Source organism: Bos javanicus, chromosome 26 (genome assembly GCF_032452875.1).
Source record: "Bos javanicus breed banteng chromosome 26, ARS-OSU_banteng_1.0, whole genome shotgun sequence".
NCBI lineage: Eukaryota > Metazoa > Chordata > Mammalia > Artiodactyla > Bovidae > Bos > Bos javanicus.
Window position 1 is genome coordinate 46,385,476 of NC_083893.1, and position 20,759 is coordinate 46,406,234.

Sequence of the window (20,759 nt, forward strand, 5' to 3'; positions counted from 1 at the left end):
GCTCTCTATTTGACCCCCCCACTGAATTCCCAGCCCTGAACGACTTTTTCCTCTTCCTGAAAGTCAACACCGTCCAAAGCTAAATGGTTGAACAGTGAGGGAATGCAAAGGAATAGTCTTCCTTATTCTCTCAAACTTGGAATTAAGAGTCAGTATTTTTTTTCCATGTGATGGTGTTTGGGGTAAAAAATTACCTACAGACTTCATTTTTTGCAAAGGACTGACTCCTCATTCATAGTTGAAAGAAAAACAACCCCTAAAATTAGGTGGGGAGCCGGGAAGATGCATGGAAAAGGGACCGTGTGGTCACCGGGGAGTTTAGCCAGTGACAGCCAGCGCTGAGACTCAGAACTTAGGGGCTTAGGAGAAGGAAGAAATGCGTTGGTTCTTCCCAGCTTTCCAACAAGTCGTCCCAGATCACTACCTGTAGCCTGACCATCAAGCATCCAGAAAACGATGCCTGCGAAGCGGAAGCTTCGGACTTGGTGCAAAGTGGGCGAGAACGGAATGCCTCCTCCCCAAGAAAGTCTTGGAGCCTTGGCCGAGTGTCCACAAGAGACCAGAGACTGGGCCGGGGGCTCAGACTCAGACAAAGCTCATCACGTTGGCTGGGAGTGTGCGGCTGTGACACCTCTGTTTTCTTTCAGAGGGACCCTTTTGCAGATGAAGATAGGCATCAACTCCGGACTTCCATTGACATTTACAGTCTCAGCGGCTTCTTCCTCCTGCCCGTCACTTCTTCATAAAGAGTGTCACCTTGAGACGGTGGGGGCTGAACTCCAGCTGCTTTCCCCTTTACCTGGCATTCTTCCCATCACGTCATATCTAACTCTGCCCACAGGTTTCCCCACAGAACCACAAGCATAAGAGATTTTGAGGTGGTCTGGCTGCTTTCGGCCCTAAGCCTGCATCTCAGTCTGTCCACAGTTTTCAGGGTCAGGCTGCTCATCTTCCTTCCAAAGAGCCAGGGGCTGTTGTCAGCATCATGCTCTGCCTCTGATGTTTGTTTCCTGGGCTCCCAAGAGGACCCAGCTATTTTCCAGAGGCAGTCCTTTAGAAAAGGATAAACCGTACAGAGAGGTGATGCAGGGAAGCAGGAGATGCACAGGTGTGGTAGGAGATGGTCCAGGGTTGAAATTCCAGCTTTGCCGGTCGTGTGACCCAGGTGGGGCTGTTTTCACGTGTGTGTGGTCCACGGAGTCCCACGGGGCCCCCTGCTCCCTCAGGCCCCAGGGCTAGTGTAACCGTCTACTGCTGTGTGCGTGCTCAGCCCCATGGACTCCTCTGTCCACCTCTACAGTGTCCTCCCCACCCGACTTCTGTCTGCCAGCTTATTTTCTGTATGTTTGAGTCTGTTTCTTTTTTGTTATATTCAATAGTTGTATTTTTAGGTTCTTTAAGTAGGTGATATCATACTGGATTGGTCCTCTGTCTGACTTATCACTTAGCAAGTACCACCCCGGTCCATTTATTTGGTACAATTGCAAAACTTCCTTCTTTTTATGTCTCAGTAGTATTCCATTGTGTGCATATATATGTTTGTGTGAGTGCGAGTGTGTGCACACATGGGCGCTCAGTCACGTCTGACTCTTTGCGACCTCATGGACTCGGGTCCACCAGGCTCCTCTGTCCACAGAATTCTCCAGGTAAGAATACCAGAGTGGATTCCCATTTTTTTTCCTCCGGGGAATGTTCCCAGCTGGCAATCACACCTGCATCTCCTGTGGCTCCTGCATTGGCAGGCAGATTCTTTACCACTGAGCCACCTAGGAAGTCTCCATCTACTGTTGTTGTCTGGAAATTCCCACTATTTTTTAACAAGGACCCCCACATTTTCATTTTGCACTGGACTCCACAAATGATGCAGCAATTCCTGCATCTTGGGCAAGACTGTGAGAATAATAGCAACCTGTCACGGGGCACCAGGCCCTTTTCTAAGCATTCTACTTGTATTAAAGCTTCCCCCACCACCACAAGCTTACACAACAGTTGCTGGAGTTTGTATCAGCTGCATTTTAGAGATGAGGACACCGGGGCACAGAGACGTGAGGCCACTTATCAAGGGTCACAGAGCTAGGACGTGGCAGGACAGGGGTCCTTCTGGGCCACCTGGCCCCAGTCAGTCCTCATGGTCTTGTGTTCTGCTGCATCTCAGGCGGGAGCTTGCTCTCTCTGAGTCTGGCAGCCGTGGGTCCCTGGGCTTCTGTGCTAACAGCACTCTGCTTGGCTTCTGGGGAGGCACTGCCCCTTTTCTGGGTGGTTCTGAGGCAATGTTGAGTTTGGAAGGAGAGCTATGACAAACCTAGACAGTGTACTGAAAAACAGAGACAGCATTTTGATGACAAACGTCCGTATAGTCACAGCTACGGTTTTTCCAGTAGTCACATACGGAAGTGAGAGGTGGACCATGAAGAAGGCTGAGCGCCGAAGAATTGATGCTTTTGAACTGTGGTGTTGGAGAAGACTCTTGAGAGTCCCTTGGACTGCAAGGAGATCACACCAGTCAATCCTAAAGGAAATCAATCTTGAATATTCATTGGAAGGACTGATGCTGAAGCTCCAATACTTTGGCCACCTGATGCAAAGAACTGACTCACTGGAAAAGACCCTGATGATGGGAAAGATTGAAGGCAGGAAGAGAAGGGGATGACAGAGGATGAGATGGTTGGATGGCATCAATGACTCAAAGGACATAATTTGAGCAAACTCCAGGAGATAGTGGGGTACAGGGGATATGAGTCGGATATGATTTAGGGGGTGAACAACTGATGTAGCTGTTCTTGTTTTCTGTGAACCGACCTAGTAAGGTCTTGTGACCCAGCCAGGCCAATCTGACTTTCTCTTGTGGCCATTTTCCCCCAGGGCAGCACTGCTAAGTTCTACTTTGCTGATCCATGCATTCCTGCTACTGAGATGCTGGGTCAACCCACTCATGTCCCGGGCATAGATGTTCAAATCCTCCATTAACTTTTGAGCCTCGCACAATCTCTCTAGGTTTGATGAAGCTAGGGCCCACATCCATCTCTTATAACCATAGAACCCTCATTATACAGGGCCTTGGGTGCTCCCCTGTGATACCTGAGGTGACAAGCACTGTCACACTGGGGTATGGTGGCAGAACGAAGCTTGCATCCTGCCTGGCACTGACCTGACGCAGCAGGGATTCAGAAAAAGGGAGTGTTAGCCATTTAAGTTAAAAGTTAGATAATATGTTCTTCACGTTCCTGCAACTTTGCTTTTTCACAGCATTACTGGAAATTCATTCTTGCGGCTGCACTGAGAAATTACATGTTTATCATACACTCAGCTGAGACTCCAAAGGAGCTCTTTATTCCAGAGTGTAACGAGGTTTCATCTTTGACAGGTGTCTTTTTCGTAATGCTTACATCTTTCTCAAGCAGCAGCTTCCTTTAGAATCTCTCAGAGTAGCCTGTGAAATCACCATCTGTGTTGGCAGACAGGGACAGACCCTCAGGTCCCCTAGTTGCTGCCAAGAAAAGGTGGTATGGCCTGGGCGCCTGATGCCACATTCAGAACACTGTGAGGTTGTCCTGTTTCCTGCCTGTATCCCCTGCCCTCTTCCAGGAGCACATATATGAATGTAAAGGAAATGAATGATCTGCCACGTAGATGCGTTCATGCTTTAGGCTGAAAGGGGCAAGTCTTCAATGGGCATTCATGGAAAATAGGTAAAATAATCCCCAGAAGAGCAGAATTCAATAGTCCTCACAGACCTTTCAAAACCACACTATTCGTGGTTGTTATTCGAATCTGGGGTTGAAGTTGGCTGTTCCGAGGTCCTCCCAGCTCTCGCTGCCCAGTGGGGGCTGGAGACGCTTCCTCTCTGGGCCCCTCCCTGGTGGATTACCTCAACCCTGTAGTTGGAAACCCCCCAGTCATAGGCCACCCTTGCTCCATGCTGAGGATTCACCCATAAGTTCAGTTCAGTTCAGTTCAGTTCAGTCGCTCAGTCGTGTCCGACTCTTTGCAACCCCATGAATCGCAGCACGCCAGGCCTCCCTGTCCATCACCAACTCCCGGAGTTCACTCAGACTCAAGTCCATCGAGTCAGTGATGCCATCCAGCCAACTCATCCTCTGTCGTCCCCTTCTCCTCCTGCCCCCAATCCCTCCCAGCATCAGGGTCTTTTCAAATGAGTCAACTCTTCGCATGAGGTGGCCAAAGTACTGGAGTTTTAGCTTTAGCATCATTCCTTCCAGATTCACCCATAAACCTGTATTTAAAAGAAGGAAAAACATATGCAACTATTAAAAGGCCTGTGTGTGTGTGTGTGTGAGCACGTGTGTGTGTGCGCTCAGCTGTGTCTGGCCGTTAGCAGCCCCTTGGACTGTAGCCCACCAAGTTCCTCTGTCCATGGGATTTCCTAGGCAAGAATACTGGGGTAGGTTGCCATTTCCTCCTCTAGGGGATCTTCCCAACCCAGAGATCGAACCTGTGTCTCCTGCATTGGCAGGTGGATTCTTACACTTTGCTGCCTGGGAAGGGCTGATAAACCTCCCTGATTTATCAAATCTTCTGATTGCAGCACATACATTCAGAGAAGGTGCAGGCAGCACCAAGAAGCCAGGATAGCTTCCAACACTGTTAGAGGGTTGGTACAAGGATGGGCACGGCAGGAAGGGCTATGGTGGGACCCAGGCAGGCAGAGCTGGCTCCTGGGCTGCCTCCTGGCTGAGGGGCAAAACTGGAGAAGCAGAACAGTGGGACCCTAACGGGTTCCTTTCTGCAGGCTTGAGCCTGGCCCCTCTCACTCGCAGTGTTTCCCACAGTGGGTTTTGTTGCCAATTTCTTGAGCAGGCAGACTCTGAGGCAGACAAGCAGAGCTCTCTCCATCGAAGAAATGGGGTGATGGGTGGGGCTTTGTGGAGGGCAGTGGACTCCTTTATGAGGGGCGCCTTCCCCCTCCCACTCCCAGTGAGCCCCAGGAGGCTGCTGGGACAGCCACTGGGAGATAAAGTGACTGACAAAGCAGAGTCCAGCACGAGACCCGAGGAGTAGTTTCGGATGAAGGAGTGATGCTGACTAGGGGTCTTGGTCACCCCCAGTAAACAGAAATTGATCACAGGCCAGGCAAGAAATTCAGGCAAGGCTTTACTGGGGCCCCTGCTGCAGCAGAGGCAGCAAGAGTGAAGAACAGCTTTCCTTGCTTGGTCCCTAAGCGGGGCCCAGCTTGTTTCTTATGAGGGTAGGGGTCCGTCCGGGGGTCGGGCTGGAGGGCTGGCTTAGGTGGTGTGCCCACTCCTTTGGTGGTGGCCAGTGCAGGGGGCGTGCGCAGTATGTTTTTTTTGCTCCCGACACCCAGTGTTTTGCTCCTGGCTCTTCAGACATGGCATTGGGTTTTTTCGGTCTTTGCATCTTTTAGTCCAGAGTTTGCCCGAAATGCACGTGCACACAGATATTTTTAGTCCAGTACAGTTTCTCTGTATTTTGTTGCTCGAGGAAAGGTGCGTCCAGGGGCAAGTTTTGTGGCAAAGGGTCCCAGGTCCCAGCCTGTCTCAGGAGGAGGCTTGGTTCCTTCCAAAGGAAGTTTAAGAGCAAATGGAAAAAGAAAAAAAGAGCAAATGGAGGCTCAACAATTGATTTGCAACAAAGCCCCTCAGGGTCCCACTGGGCAATAGGAGAAACGGGGCTGTGGAAACAGAAGGGTGGGGCTCTTCGACAGAGCGTGGAGGCAGACAGACATGTCAAGAATCCTAAACCACATCAGTTCTGACCTTTGGGAGTTGTCTTACAATCAAGAAATCTTTGAGGTCTATTTGATCAAGAGGACATTCCAGAATTCTTTGTTGCCAACCAAAGAGTCCTGATACTTCCGAATACTTTTTTCCTCCACCTAAACTAGGTGTCTCAGCAATGGAAGCCAGTTGTAAAGAACTTTACCAGTTTAGTCCATTTCAGTATATTTTCCCACCATCATCGTCTTTTCACAAGCACAGGAAATAAAGTCAGGTCTCCACTCGGAGGGATATTCCCTGGTCTTCCAGTCTCGTACAGCTGGGCTATAGTTCGAGAATGTTAAATAAGGGAAACAAAACTGTAACCTGTATAACCCGTCACTCATGTTTCTCTTTCATCCTTGCACTGGGGAAGGGCAGTGAGACAGCCGTCTTAAGAAGGACCATGGTATCATTCTGGGAATCCCTTGCAATTCAGAAAATGTAGGCACAAGGAAGCCATTCCTGTTCTTTAAGAAAAAAGAGGAGCAAGAGAAAAGATTTAAACATAGAAGACTTCAATAGACTTTTCAAAGAAGACATAGAGATAGCTGATGGTCACACGAAAAGATGCTGACCACTGATCCCCAGAAAAATGCCAATCAAAGCCACGATAAAATATCACCTCACACCATCCAGAATGACTGTCAGCAAAAAGACCACAAATCACCAGTGTTGGCGAGGGTGTGGAAAAAGTGCTAAGTCTCCTCGTCACACCCATGGGGTGGGGCCACTTCTGTCCTGGGGGGAGAGATCGTGCCCTCTGGCTTTCCTACCCAGCTGGATTAGCAGCTGGATGAAGCAACTCCAAGCCTGAAACTTCCCGTCTCTCTTCCTTCCTCCCCACTCTTCTCAGGTATTTACCTTTTCCTTCTGGCCAGCATCTGACCTGTATTACAAATCTTTCTCAACTAAACATCAGTCAAGAGAAATGACACACATATTTAAAGCAAATGAGACGCTCTCATTGGGCTCCAAAACCTCTCATTTGTTCAAGAGTAGATTATTGCGTCTGTTCCTAATCATATGGCTAAGATATTAGTTAGACACCTTTGAAATGTTCACAGGTGACTGTATGTAAGTAGGTAGCCTAAATATGCAATAAGGCAATGGAACTGCTATGTCATATGGATCTTAAGTCATCCATCTCAAACCCAAAATATATGTAGTGTAGATTTCATACTTATAATCAAGTTAATGTTCCTTTTTGCAGGAAATGGAGAAGGCAATGGCACCCCACTCCAGTACTCTTGCCTGGAAAATCCCATGGATGGAGGAGCCTGGTGGGCTGCAGTCCATGGGGTCCCTAAGAGTCGGACACAACTGAGCGACTTCACTTTCACTTTTCACTTTCATGCATTGGAGAAGGAAATGGCAACCCACTCCAGTATTCTTGCCTGGAGAATCCCAGGGACAGGGGAGCCCGGTGGGTTGCCGTCTATGGGGTCGCACAGAGTCGGACACGACTGAAGCCACTTAGCAGCAGCAGCAGCATATATACTTAATATTCATTGATAGCTTCAAAAACATAAAAACAAAATCCACAAAATAACAAGAGGGTCAGATCGACATTTATCTTCATCCTATTTAGGGACCTGAAGTTTAGAAAACTCTCGCTCTCAGAGATAATGACATGAAATTCGTTGAGCCGGGAGATCAGCATCGTTTCGTAGGCAGAGGCAGAAGCTTCCAGTAGATAAAGTTTCAAGAGTCTTGTATTTATTTGTCCATGAATACAACCCTAATAAAAGACTGTAAAGTTTAAATGGGTACATAGTTGGAAAATAACTACGCTGCTCATAAAAACTAGATGGTAGGATCTATGGATGTGCTGTCTAAACCTTGGGGGAAAAGGATGAAGAGAGAGGTTAAGAGCGAGAATGTAGTCAGCAGGGTCATCCTGAGAGCTAGGATTTACGGGAATTACGAGTCCTGGATGGCTGCCTACAGACAAGAGCCTTCACTCAGCAAATCAAGTCCTTGGTTCTCTGCTCAGCATCCCTGAAGGGCTGAGGGTTTTTCCACTCCAAGCCTTTAAGCGAAGTTCTGTGGGGGATGTGCGCCCCACCCCAGGCCCAGAGCACCACAGTGGGTGTGGGTGCAGGGTTCCTTTTCCTCCCGTCTGCTTCCCTCTTTGCGACACTTAGATTATCTGGGAAGTGGCCTCTGTAGGGTGCAAGAGGGGACTTACGGCTCAATGATAGTAATCTATGAGCCAGAGAAAGTGCAGTGGAGCAAGGAGATAGAACCATGGTCACAAAATTCCTGAGAAGCTAGGAGGGCTGGCCCCCAACAGGAGAAAGGACTTTACTCCATCACAGCAAGGCAAGAGTCAGGACATGGGTACTGACATGAGGGAGTCGATGCTTTTTATAGTGGAAAGATCAAAGAGAGCCTGACTCTGCCTCCGCTTTCTCAGCAAAAACATGAGCTCAAAATTCTGTATGGGCTTCCCAAGTGGTGCGAGTGGTAAAGAATCCACCTGCCTGTCCTTCACTGTCCCAAGAGACTTGGGTTTGATCCCTGGGTTGGGAAGAGCCCCCTGGAGTAGGAAATGGCAACCCCCTCTAGTATTCTTGCCTGGAAAATTCCATGGACAGAGGAGCTTCATAGGTACAGTCCATGGGGCTGCAAAGAGTCAGACACAACTGAGCACATACCCACATACAGATTTGTGTGTATGTGTGTGTGTGGAGGCGGAGTTGGTGTAAAACAGGACCGTGGGCCATAGGAGCCTTAGAGGAGAGAAGGTATGAAATCTCCTTTTTGCATACTGAGAGAAGGGGCCTATTTAGCAGATACATCATGCTGGTTGGGTGGGGTTGGGGGCTCGTGGCAGATCTAGGGTCATGAAGTTTTACATGAGACCAGGAACCACTGTTGTAAGGTTTTGCTACGGTTATAACTGGAGTGAGACTCAGAGACGGGGTCACATGGATTCACTCAAGGTTGGAGTTTTGCCAGTTGTGGGGGTGGTGCTTTGGCGGGGGAGCATCACTGTAATGATGGGCCGTGGCCTCTGAGCTGAGTGAAGGAGGAGAGGCCCTGATGAGGGTGAAGGATGGTGAGGATGCAGCTGGAACGAGGCTGGACGCTTGTATGGTTAGCCACTCTGGAGAAGGAGTGGGGTGGAGGAGGGACTGGGAGGATGGGAGGATGTAATCAGGCTTGGTCACTCTTGACCTTTGGACGTGCTGCACTTCTGAGTGGCTATGATGAGCTGGTGAAAAAGATTGCTCTGAATCACCCATTGCCCCACACGTCTTGTCACTAACGGTGTCCATTCATTTCTGTCTCCCAAACATCTCAGTTTTATCTACTTCTCTCCAGCCCCAGGGCCACCACCCTGGTGCACAGCCCCACCACCGTCTATACCCTGACCACATGGCCCATGGGGGGGGCCTCTTTGTCCCAATGCCCAGGCTTCCCATTCCACCCGCTCCTGACAGCCAGAGCGTTCTTCTAAAGCACAGATCCGATTAGGTCTCCTCCCCAGCTTGACAGCATTTGTGAGCCTCAGATTCAAGGGTAGGATGTGCACACCCTGCCCTGTGGGGAACCCCTGGGCCTTCCCAAGTGAATCCTTGTGGTCACCAGACTGAGCCTCCTTTGGGTCCTCAGATGGCCGCGGGCTTCTTTCCTGTCCCCTCCGGGCTCATGCTGCTGTGCCCTTCCTCACAGTCAGGGCCAAGTCCTGTTAGGGGCTGCTCCCACCACGACCCTGACCTTGGAGTTGTCCTTTTCCCTGCTGTGTTTATCCTTTGTGAGGTTTCTTTACGGCTGCGTCCCCAGAAACTCAGGCAGTTCCTGGAAGAGAGTGGGCCTTCATTGATCCTTGGATGAATTCATAAATGAAGTGTTGGCTGCTGTGAAGATCATTCCCGAAAATGCTTTCCGGAGGCGTCCAGTCTCTGGCAGAACAAGGTGCTTTATAGCAGGGTTTCCTCTCCTCACGGTGCTTTCTTATAAAGGCCACTTCTGGCTGCTGTTCACCAGGTGCATCAGTAGTATACCATAGATATCACATCAGTGCTTAATGGAATTTATTTATAAAAACACCACTTACGATATGATGACACTATGTCTAATATGACGTCTGCCTTCTTGAAAACAACTTCAGGGTATTATTAAAATAAAATCAAAATGTAAGAAAAATAGGACAAGGTGCAGAAGTATGCAACTAAGAATGTAAGTCAGTGAAAAAAAGTAAGAGCATACTTCCTTATTAGTCAGGCTTCCCTTGTGGTTCAGACAGTAAGAATATGCCTGCAGTGCGGGAGACCCACGCTTGATTCCCAGTCAGGAAGATCCCCCAGCGAAGGGAATGTCTACCTGCTCCAGTATACTTGCCTGAAAAATTCCATGGACAGAGGAGCCTGGCAGACTTGATCGATGGGGTTGCAAAGAATCAGACACAACTGAGCAACTAACACTTTAGCTTCATTTCACTTTTCAGTTCAGTTCAGTTCAGTCGCTCAGTCGAGTCCAATTCTTTGAAACCCTACGAACTACAGCACGCCAGGCCTCCCTGTGCGTCAACAACTCCCAGAGTTTACCCAAACTCATGTCCATTGAGTCAGTGATGCCATCTAACCAGCTCATCCTCCGTTGTCCCTTTCTCCTCCTGCCTTCGATCTTTCCCAGCATCAGGGTCTTTCCAAATGAGTCAGCTCTTCGCATCAGGTAGCCAAAGTACTGGAGTTTCAGCTTCAACATCAGTCCTTCCAATGAACACCCAGGACTGATCTCCTTTAGGATGGACTGGTTGGATCTCCTTACAGTCCAAGGGACTCTCAAGAGTCTTCTCCAACACTACAGTTCAAAAGCACCAATTCTTCTGTGCTCAGCTTTCTTTATAGTCCAACTCTCACATCCATACAAGACCATTGGAAAAACCATAGCCTGGACTATACAGACCTTTGTTGACAAAGTAATGTCTCTGCGTTTTAATATGCTGTATAGGTTGGTTATAACTTTCCTTCCAAGGAGTAAGCGTCTTTTAATTTCATGGCTGCAATCACCATCTGCTATGATTTTGGAGCCCAAAAATTTAAAGTCAGCCACTGTTTCCACTGTTTCCCCATCTATTTGTCATGAAGTGATGGGACCAGATGCCATTTTCTGAATGTTGAGCTTTAAGCCAACTTTTCACTCTCCACTTTCACTTTCATCAGGAGGCTCTTTAGTTCTTCTTCACTTTCTACCATAAGGGTGATGTCATCTGCATATCTGAGGTTATTGATATTTCTCCTGGCAATCTTGATTCCAGCTTGTGCTTCATCCAGCCCAGTGTTTCTCATGATGTACTCCACATATAAGTTAAATAAGTGGGGTGACAATATACAGCCTTAGACGTACTCCTTTTCCTATTTGGAACCAGTCTGTTGTTCCATGTCCAGTTCTAACTGTTGCTTCCTGACCTGGATACAGGTTTCTCAAGAGGCATGTCAGGTGGTCTGGTATTCCCATCTCTTTCAGAAATATCCACAGTTCATTATGATCCACACAGTCAAAGGCTTTGGCATAGTCAATAAAGCAGAAATATATGTTTTTTCTGGAACTCTCTTGCTTTTTTGATGATCCAGCGGATGTTAGAAATTTGATCTCTGGTTCCTCTGCCTTTTCTAAAACCAGCTTGAACATCTGAAAGTTCACTGTTCACGTATTGCTGAAGCCTGGCTTGGATAATTTTGAGCATTACTTTACTAGCATGTGAGATGAGTGCAATTGTGCAGTAGTTTGAGCATTCTTTGACATTGCCTTTCTTTGGGACTGGAATGAAAACTGACCTTTTCCAGTCCTGTGGCCACTGCTGAGTTTTCCAAATTTGCTGGCATATTGAGTGCAGCACTTACACCGTATTTAGGATTTTAAATAGCTCAACTGGAATTCCATCACCTCCACTGGCTTTATTGGTAGTGATGCTTCCTAAGGCCCACTTGACTTCACATTCCAGGGTGTCTGGCTCTAGGTGAGTGATCACACCATTATGATTATCTGGGCCATGAAGTTCTTTTTTTTACAGTTCTTCTTATTATCTAAATGAACATGTAATATTAAGTAACATGCCTCAAATACTGCCTTTGATAGTTCCTTTCTAAAAGTAGGTACTATTCCATTGAACCTAAGATTTTATCCACTAGAAGATGCACCACTATTTTATGCATCACCAAGGAAGAAAAACATACTGTCATCCGACAGTGATGCCATGCTTGTGAAATGTATGTCCACCCACAGACTCCACGTCTGTGGACAGAGAGCGAGCAGAGAACTTATCTGTAAACAGTGGTTCTCCATGGAGGTGGTTTGGTTCTCCTACTTCCCTGGTGGCTCAGACGGTAAAGCGTCTGTCTACAATGTGGGAGACCCAGGTTCGATCCCTGGGTTGGGAAGATCCCCTGGAGAAGGAAATGGCAATCCACTCCAGTACTATTGCCTGGAGAATTCCATGGACAGAGGAGCCTGGTAGGCTACAGTCCATGGGATTGCAAAGAGTCGGACACGACTGAGCAACTTCACTTCACCCAGGGGACATTTGATAGTGTCTAGAGACATTTTCCGTTGTCCCAGCTCAGGGGGCAGAGGGGAGTTCTACCAATCTCTACTGAACAGAGGCTGCTCCCACCTCCTCCAACACACAGGAACCAACCTCCCAAAACCATCAGCTACAAATATCAACAGCACCGACACCAAGAAATGATGCTCTGAAGCAAGGAGCCTTGCTTGAACTTTTTATGTTCCACCAGCACCTTCTGGATTGTCTTTGCCTTTTATTTCCGTAGAACCTCAGTCTCCAACACTGGGCCTGTTCTGAACGCCCAAGTGAAAACTCTAACAGAGCATTTTAGGAGCAACCAGGCACTGGAGAGATGATTTATTTCAATAAATTAACCTAAGCTCTGCCTAAGCCTTTATTTCCCCTACTCTGGTATAAAACCAGAAAATGCACTCAGCCACTTTCTGCATTTTAATTATACTTTCAGAGGATAGAGCAGTTGTATGAATTAAGAAGCCGTTAAGATGAAATTGATTTTTCCATATATGCTGAAAGATGCAGGGCTTAATATGTGTTATAGTTAGGGACAATGGAATCAATTGTAGAATTATTTTTAAGACACCAAAACCCTAAATTAATCTGAGCTGATGACCTTTTCCAGCTTGTCACTTATTCCCTTAAAATCATTTAAACACATTTCCAAGTTCTGCTTTCAGCAAGGAGCCAAATGCGGTAGCGATCAAGGTGGTGCTTGGGGGACATTTCTTGGGGTCATAACAGGAAGGAAGCACTGGAAATTAGAAAAGAACGGGCTCCTGTTGATCTTTTCTGTCCAAAGTACATGATGTGCTTGAACTTCTGAAACATGGTTCTGAACGCATGTCTCGACTTCAGGTTTGACCAATGAGAAGAAAAAGTCAAAAAGAACGTGTCCCTTCTCCCTCTGGCATTCACACTGATGCCATGAGGAAATGTGTGAAAAGGGCTTGGGTGATTCAAAGATGGTTGCGTTGTGACAAATAAGACGATAAACTTTCAATGAAAAGTCTATTAAATTCCAAAGTTGAGTGGAGCACTTACCTGCCCTTTTGGTGTTGACAATGGGTCTCTGCAGGTTCCAATTGAGCCAGAAATGCCTCTCATGGACATCACTTGACAGGCACAGTTAACAAAGGAGGTGGTGGTCCCAAGCAGAGCCCTGTGAACCAGTGTCTGGCAGAGTTTTCTAGATACCCCTGACTCCAGTCTCGTCCCCCTGTCCCAAGATACCCCTGGATTCCACCCCACATTTTCAGGCATCCAGGCTTCCCTGGTGGCCCAGCTGGTAAAGAATCTGGCTGCAAGGCGGGAGTCCTGGGTTTGATCCCTGGGTTGGGAAGACCCCCTGGAGAAGGGAAAGGCTACCCACTCCACTATTCTGGCCTGGAGAATTCCAAGGACTGTATAGTCCATGGGGTCACGAAGGGTCAGACATGACTGAGCGACTTTCAGTTCACTCACTCAGTGCTCAAATTTCTGTCTTCTCCCCACCATTGAATCCTAGTTGAAAGAAAAACCTTGCTACAGACACTTACAGCATAGGGTGGACCTCAGAGACAAGTCTTCCTTTCACTTGTCTCCAGAGTAAAGAGCTAATGGTGTGCTTGGCCCTGAGTTAGAGAATTGATCCATGGGGCTTGGCTTTGAGCAAAATGCTTGTTTAACCTTCCTTTTGGTGGGAGAGGACTCCATAATGCCACTGTACCTGAGTCAATCCATCAGGTGGCCCTCTGTCTTACCCTCTTTTCAGGATAAATCTATGGTCTTCTGACAAAGCAGAAGGTGTCTGTACATGGGAACTGGGGAGGGGAGGTGAGAGTGAATTGATTCTTAACATTCCAGAGGATCCTCCTTCGTTAGGACCACTTTCACCACATCTGACAGTAACACGTTCCGTGAATACTCAAGTCTGCTGTGGGTCTGTTACTGAGCTCCGTTTCAATAGACACCTTCCTCAAGCCTGCTTCAGTGATTTCTCCTCACTCAGCAAAATGCTATCTGTGTCATCTTCTCTTCCTTTCTTTCTAGTTTCAAGTTCTTTTCCATTATAAATTATTACAAGATATTGAGTACCCATGTATTTCTTCATAGCTCTAATTTTTTAAACTGTTGGTAGCAATCCTGCTTCTTTCATCTCTGATGCTAACAATTTAAGTATTTTCTCTCTTTTTTCTTTTCTTTGGCCAGTCTATCTAAAAAAAAATCTTTACAAAGCATAGGCTTCTGGTTTCATTGATTTTCTCCATTGTTTCTTAAAATTTTAGCTGGGTTTAAGGAGAGACCAAAAGTAACCATGGGTGTTGAGTCGCTTGGTGTCTTAAGTCTCTGCAGAATGTCTCCAAAAAAGCTATCAAAGGTTTGGATCAGATGTCCCAGCTCCCAGCTTGGCACAAATTTCCAGATTCTCTTGAGAGTCAGGTCGACTACTTTTCCTTGTGGAAGGTGGAGTGTGACTGTGTGATTGAAAATCACATGAGAATCATACTGTAGGGCAGTTCCCAAAAGAAAGGGATGAAGCACTGACCAATGGGCATCGAAGATCCCAGACATAGGACAGCTTTGTCCTCCAAAAGATGCTGATCTTGAGAAGGCAAGGATTTTCCTCCATTGCTTTGAATTGCAAAAATATTGTCTCTGTCTCAGAAGTACTAGTTACCCAAGCAGGAAGCAGCGCCTTGCTTGGCGTTTCCCTCCATTGTAAGCCTCAGTGACATCTGCTCACCCTTAGTGCTCCTGAATCCATTTATTAATGTGACACCCATCATTAATGTGGATGCCATTTATTAATGTGGTACACAAGGACAGGAGAGGCTTCCTGGAGAATTTCATGCCCTGGAGAGAAAAAAGCAGCTGTGGCAGACAGGCCCTCCTAGAACTCTGGCCCCAGGACTTTGGGGATGCAAAACTATGGTTTTTCCAGTAGTCATGGGTGGATATAAGAGTTAGACCATATAGAAGACTGGGTGCTCTTGAAGAATTCATGCTCTGGAGTTGCGGTATTGGAGAAGACTCTCGAGAATCCCTTGGAGTGCAAGAGAAATAAACCAGTCAATTCTAAAGGATATCAATACTGAATATTCATTGGAAGAACTGATGCTGAAGCTGAAGCTCCAGTACTTTGGCCACCTTATGCGAAGAGTTGACTCATTGGAAAAGACTTTGATGCTGGGAAAGATTGAAGACAAAAGGAGTAGGGGCTGGCAGAGGATGAGATGGTTACATAGCATCACCAACTCAATGGACTTGAATTTGAGGAAACTCTGGGAGACAGTGAAGGACAGGCGAGTCTGGTGTTTTGCAGTCCATGGGGTCGCAAAGAGTTGGACATGACTTAGCGACTGAATAACAACAATGGAAAGGGAGGAGAGATTGTGCCTTCCCCTTATCTAGAGGATGAGTGGCAAGTAGTGGGTGGGAGACATCTGTTTCCCTCCTCTAATCTCGGAAGTCCTGGAAAAGGGCATCTGCTGTGGAAAACTCAGTGTATACACAGTGTTTGGGTTGATGTTCTTCATTTCTGTAAGGATTCTTTGTGCATTATTCTTTGAAAATAGACGTCTGGATATTCAAGAAAATAACATCATCCTTCTTAAGTATTTAAACTCTGAGTTAAACAAACTTTTGGTTCCTTTTGAGACCTCTGGTCTAGAAGACAAGGCTTTTGAAGGACATTTTTAATGGCAAACTTTAAATAAAGTCAATAGTTGGTAGGTCAATGACAATGCCTATATGTTATTGTCCTTTTCCAACTTAAGAGAACAAAAGGCCTCAGCCGGAATCAATTAGTCACCTATGATGGGACATGATGACATTTTCACTCTTGAACTTTTCTGGTATAAAAGGATCACCCAAGGAGGATCTGACAGTAACAGCGAGGAATCTGGGAATAAAATCACCCATCTGCAGAGATCTCAGGAAGTCCAGAATGATTGGGTAAGAAATTGCATTTTTCCAAACATTAAGAAAAATGTTAAATTTGTATATGCTTTTTAATTTATACTTGCCTGAATAAGACTTTTCTGAATTTTTTTTTCCTACTCTGCAGTTCATTAAAATTCAACCTTATTCTATTTCTGTTGATTTCTACAATGCATATGTTTTGGTGTCATCCAATTTCATCTTCTAAGGTAAGAGTTTTGCCTCTATTTTTGATGCTTGACTAAATAACTAAAATTGTAGAGTATGTAAATTCAAAATAATCTCTAGAAATATGTGACAAAAGTTATTTCCTTTATTATTAGAGCTTACAATGAAAGAAATATGAGTAACCATAAAATTAGGTAAAAAGGGACATTTTTACAATAGTAATATAGGTTATATTAAACTTTGCTTTGAATTATTTAAGAGTTAGCCTTGCATAAGAAAGTAATTTCAACATAAAATGTAAGTTACTTTCCTCATGATAAATTGTTTGTTTCACATGCATCAACTCATAATCAAAGTGAACATTTAACACTCGAAGCTATATTAAAGATACAGAGGATTATTTTTCAAAAGCAGCAACTTTCTTATTTTACAAAAATGGTAACTTTTTCAGATACAGGATATAGATAATATGTCAATTCTCAATGAAACATAATATAAAATACTAATTCATGTGTTTATTGAAGAACATTGATTGAACTCCTAACTATATTCATTGAACTGATCAAGACATTCAAAACATGACATTTTCTTTCTTTGGAATTTTTAATGCTGTTTCTACATGATATTTCAGTTGTGTTATGTCAATACAAAAAATTTTTTTAAAATATTTTTGTCATTGATAGATTTTTATGCTTTAACTCTGCTTCAGTACAAGTTAACATGGCACACAGTAATTACTGAAATCAGGGTAATTTATGAAGCCATTTTTAAGATAATGAGTTGCCACATGAATTCTGAACAATAACTATATGTCCCAACATAATGATCTAGCTATTTATATTATGAGTCTTCTCACGATCTTTGCATGTCATTTTTCTGTTTCTTGTTTACTTAATCTAGTTTCTTTTTTCTTGGTTTACTCCTATGAGCATTCCACACTAATTTAGTCATTGATTCTGTAAGACAGCACATTGATCAAAGAGATGAGTAACAATCCACAAATTGGTATATTTTCTCAAATGCCTTCCTAATCACTTTCTATTCTTTCCCTGAAGGTTTGTTCATGACATTTCTCTTGAACAAAGGCACTTGTGCGTGTTTTTTTTTTAATTAAGAATGTTCTTTCTTCTATTGTTCTTATGAGATTGTCTTGTCCATAAGTGAAATGTTTCTTCCTTCACTGAATGTCCCATATTTCTATTTTTCTATGTGACAGTCTTGTTCTCATTATAAGTGCATCACATAGTAATGGGGCCAATTGGACTGTTTAGGGTGAGTGTGCAAAGAACATAGAGGCCTTTATAATATTTGTTGTAAACTTCATAAAGTTTATCAAGCAGGCAAATATACCATATTATGCAGTTAATGAGTCTGTCTGACAAGGACTCCCGTCATTGATCAGCAAAGTATCTTTTTAGGGGTGTTTACTGATGTTTTGGGTTTCCCAGGTGGCTCAGTAGTAAAGAATCTACCTGCCAATGCAGAAGACACAGTTTCGATCCCTGGGTTGGGAAGATCCCTTGGAGTAGGGAGTGGCTATCTACTCCAGTACTCTTGCCTGGAAAGTCTCATGGACAGAGAAGTCTGGTGGGCTATAGTCCATGGGGTTGAGAAGTGTCGGACACAACAGAAAGACTGAGCACGCACAGGCATTGATGTTTTGGGGTTGTTGTAACTAGGATCGATGCGTATATATATATATTTTTTACAATATAAATGTGGAATTATGAGAATTTCTGGAAAGAACTGGAGTGTTCCCCTTCCTGAAATGACTCATAAGCCCTTGTTGGAAGTTTAAAATAAACGGCATTATATCATGCTTAGATCTTCTCTAATACAGGGTAAGACACAGAGTGTAAAAGTTTTTGATTGGCTTTCCCATGACAAATATGACCAATACCTCTGAAATTCTCCGATTACTCCCAGATCTAAAACTCCTAAATGCCCATGCATTCCCACAGAGACCAGTGGGAATGGTTTTTCTGGGAGCTCTGATTGCTGAGGAAGCCTCCACCCCAGTGTGGGGTGGAGAATCTTGGGATGCACTCTGGTCCCATCTCAACTTTCAAAGTCACTCCAAATCAAACTTGTTTTCCTGTACCAGGAGAGGAAATATGTGCTTCTGGCACTGTAGAATGTTCTTTATCTGTCATAAAAACATTCAGCCCCCTATCCTCTTGTAGCTCTCACACAGTTGAAAAACATGGGCTTGGAGTCTGATTCCTCAATTCAAGTCCTGCTTCACCTATAAGCCATGTAATTAATTTCCTTATTTAAGGGAAATGATAAGCAAGGAAATAATAGTACCAACTTCATAAAGCTTTTTGAGGGGTTGAAATCAGGTGATACAAATAAGCATGTAGCACAAAGACTACCCATCATGCCCCTCAGGTCTTTATTTAGCTTCTCCATCTACAAAGTATGGGATTGAATTGCGTGTTCTCGATGGCCAGCTTGAGCTCTAAGACGTCAGACTTGTTTCTCTCACAGCTAAGTGCTCCCTATACCATCTTACATCATTCAGGCCCTTGAGCCCCTGGGGGAACTGAGCCAAAGTCAAGAGACAAAGATGTCGACTCTCAAGTTCAAAGACATCCTTGTGGAGAGACTTGGAAAGTGACTCAGGACAGGCCTCAGAAGGAAAGTGGCTGCAACTTAAACCTGGAGTTTGGTTATCATGGGTTGTTTTCCTCAGTGAATTAAAAAAAATATTCCCAAGACGAATTAGTGCCACTTGAAAGGTTCTTTATAAAGTAATAGCAACAAGATAACTGTAGGCTGTACGATGCAAATACTGAATAGCTGCAATCACATAAGTAGTACAAAATTTAGAGAAGAGGGTAGACAGCTTCAAACAGTATTTTGTATTTTGATAAAGTCTATATTTAAAAAGTGTTTTAGCAAAACCCTCTTTGAATATTGGTTATATTGGATTTATCACCATAAGATTCTGAAGATTGTTACAATTGAAATAAGCTTTGAACCCTAAAGCTGTATTCTCTCCCTCTTCCCCATCTTAATTGCCAGGTGTCTGGAAAATCTGATTACTTTGTCATTCTGCTGAACAGCTGCCCAACCAGGATGGACAGGAGAGTGGGACTAGATTTTCTAAAGCCAGTTTTGGAGAAGACACTTATGAAAAGGTCCTTTCGCAATGGTGTCGGCACAGGGATGAAAAAAACTTCCTTTCGAAGAGCAAAATCATGAATAAGTGTGCAAAGGACTCTGGGAATTAATCTCAAATTTTGTATAGTGTGACTAATGTGCTAAAAGTCAGTTATATCTTTATCATTAAGTATTGGTACACTGTCAGTTCTTAAATATCTTCTCTCTCCTTACTGGTACAGAGTAAATTAAGTTTTAAAAAATGTAAGCCCGTGTCAAACGTTCACTGTGAGAGAATAAAATATTTATGTGATCAGTTAGCAGCTTGCCTGAGTAGGGATAGACGCATTTGCTTTGATCTTAAATTGACCAAAAAGTATGGGTATTTTTACTATGATGACAATGGTACAATTTTTTTTTCCGTGCCTGTAATATAATACTGATTTTTTTTTTCTTTTCAATATGGTTTTCTGAAATGGCTTAGCTGGGCCAATGCTTTGGGGATGTGTTATTTCAGCTTCTAAAAAAGTCTTGTGAGAAGCAAAGTTAAGGCTGATGACACAAGTGTGTTTTCCTCAGTCGATTGACACCAGAAACAAATATGATCAGAGCCCTCTGGGTCTAACTCTTGCCACCCTTTCCCATCAAATAAACTTAGACATGGATCATTGTTTTGTCTCGGAAATTTGTCTTCTTTTTAAATCTTTAAACATAGAAATATCGCCGGTAAAGATCAAGACAACCGAAAAACTACTGAAGACCTGTCATTGCTATGGCGGGGGTGGGGGTGGGGGTGGGGGTGGGGCGAGTCCCTTGGGAGTCAGTTCTCCCAATCTGCGCTTCTTAAAGCCCCACTCCCTCCTGCTCCAGAGAAAACCAGGCATCCCTTCCATAGAAACTCTTGACATTACTTTAAAAAAGAAAACAAAGGGAGAATGGCATTGAAATATGTATAATATCATATATGAAACGAGTCGCCAGTCCAGGTTCGATGCACGATACTGGATGCTTGGGGCTGGGGCACTGGGACGACCCAGAGGGATGGTATGGGGAGGGAGGAGGGAGGAGGGTTCAGGATGGGGAACACATGTATACATGTGGCGGATTCATTTCGATATATGGCAAAACCAATACAATATTGTAAAGTTAAATAAAATAAAATTAAAAAAAAACAAAAAGCAAAAAAAGAATAATGCAACATCGGTTGATGAGTTGTTACCTCAAATGCATAACCTTAATAAATATGTATGTGCACGTTTAATTCTGTAAAAAACACTAACCAAGAAAACTGTTATATT

General features: G+C 44.6%; 1 protein-coding gene across 1 annotated transcript; it reads left to right on the forward strand.

The window, feature by feature from the left end:
- Positions 1 to 15,904: 15,904 nt before the first annotated feature.
- NPS (neuropeptide S) lies at positions 15,905 to 20,131 on the forward strand. Its single transcript, XM_061404010.1, has 3 exons — positions 15,905 to 16,203; positions 16,316 to 16,397; positions 19,384 to 20,131. Exons 1-3 carry the CDS (start codon positions 16,073 to 16,075, stop codon positions 19,561 to 19,563), a joined length of 393 nt encoding a protein of 130 aa, XP_061259994.1. The 5' UTR covers positions 15,905 to 16,072; the 3' UTR covers positions 19,564 to 20,131.
- The last annotated feature ends 628 nt before the right edge of the window (positions 20,132 to 20,759 follow it).

Bases quoted from the DNA above. Each gene is read 5' to 3' on its own strand.
- NPS (XM_061404010.1), top strand. From the start codon at position 16,073: ATGATGACATTTTCACTCTTGAACTTTTCTGGTATAAAAGGATCACCC. The intron at 16,204-16,315 runs GTAAGAAATTGC...CCTACTCTGCAG, and splicing joins AGGAAGTCCAGAATGATTGG to TTCATTAAAATTCAACCTTA. The intron at 16,398-19,383 runs GTAAGAGTTTTG...CTTAATTGCCAG, and splicing joins ATCCAATTTCATCTTCTAAG to GTGTCTGGAAAATCTGATTA.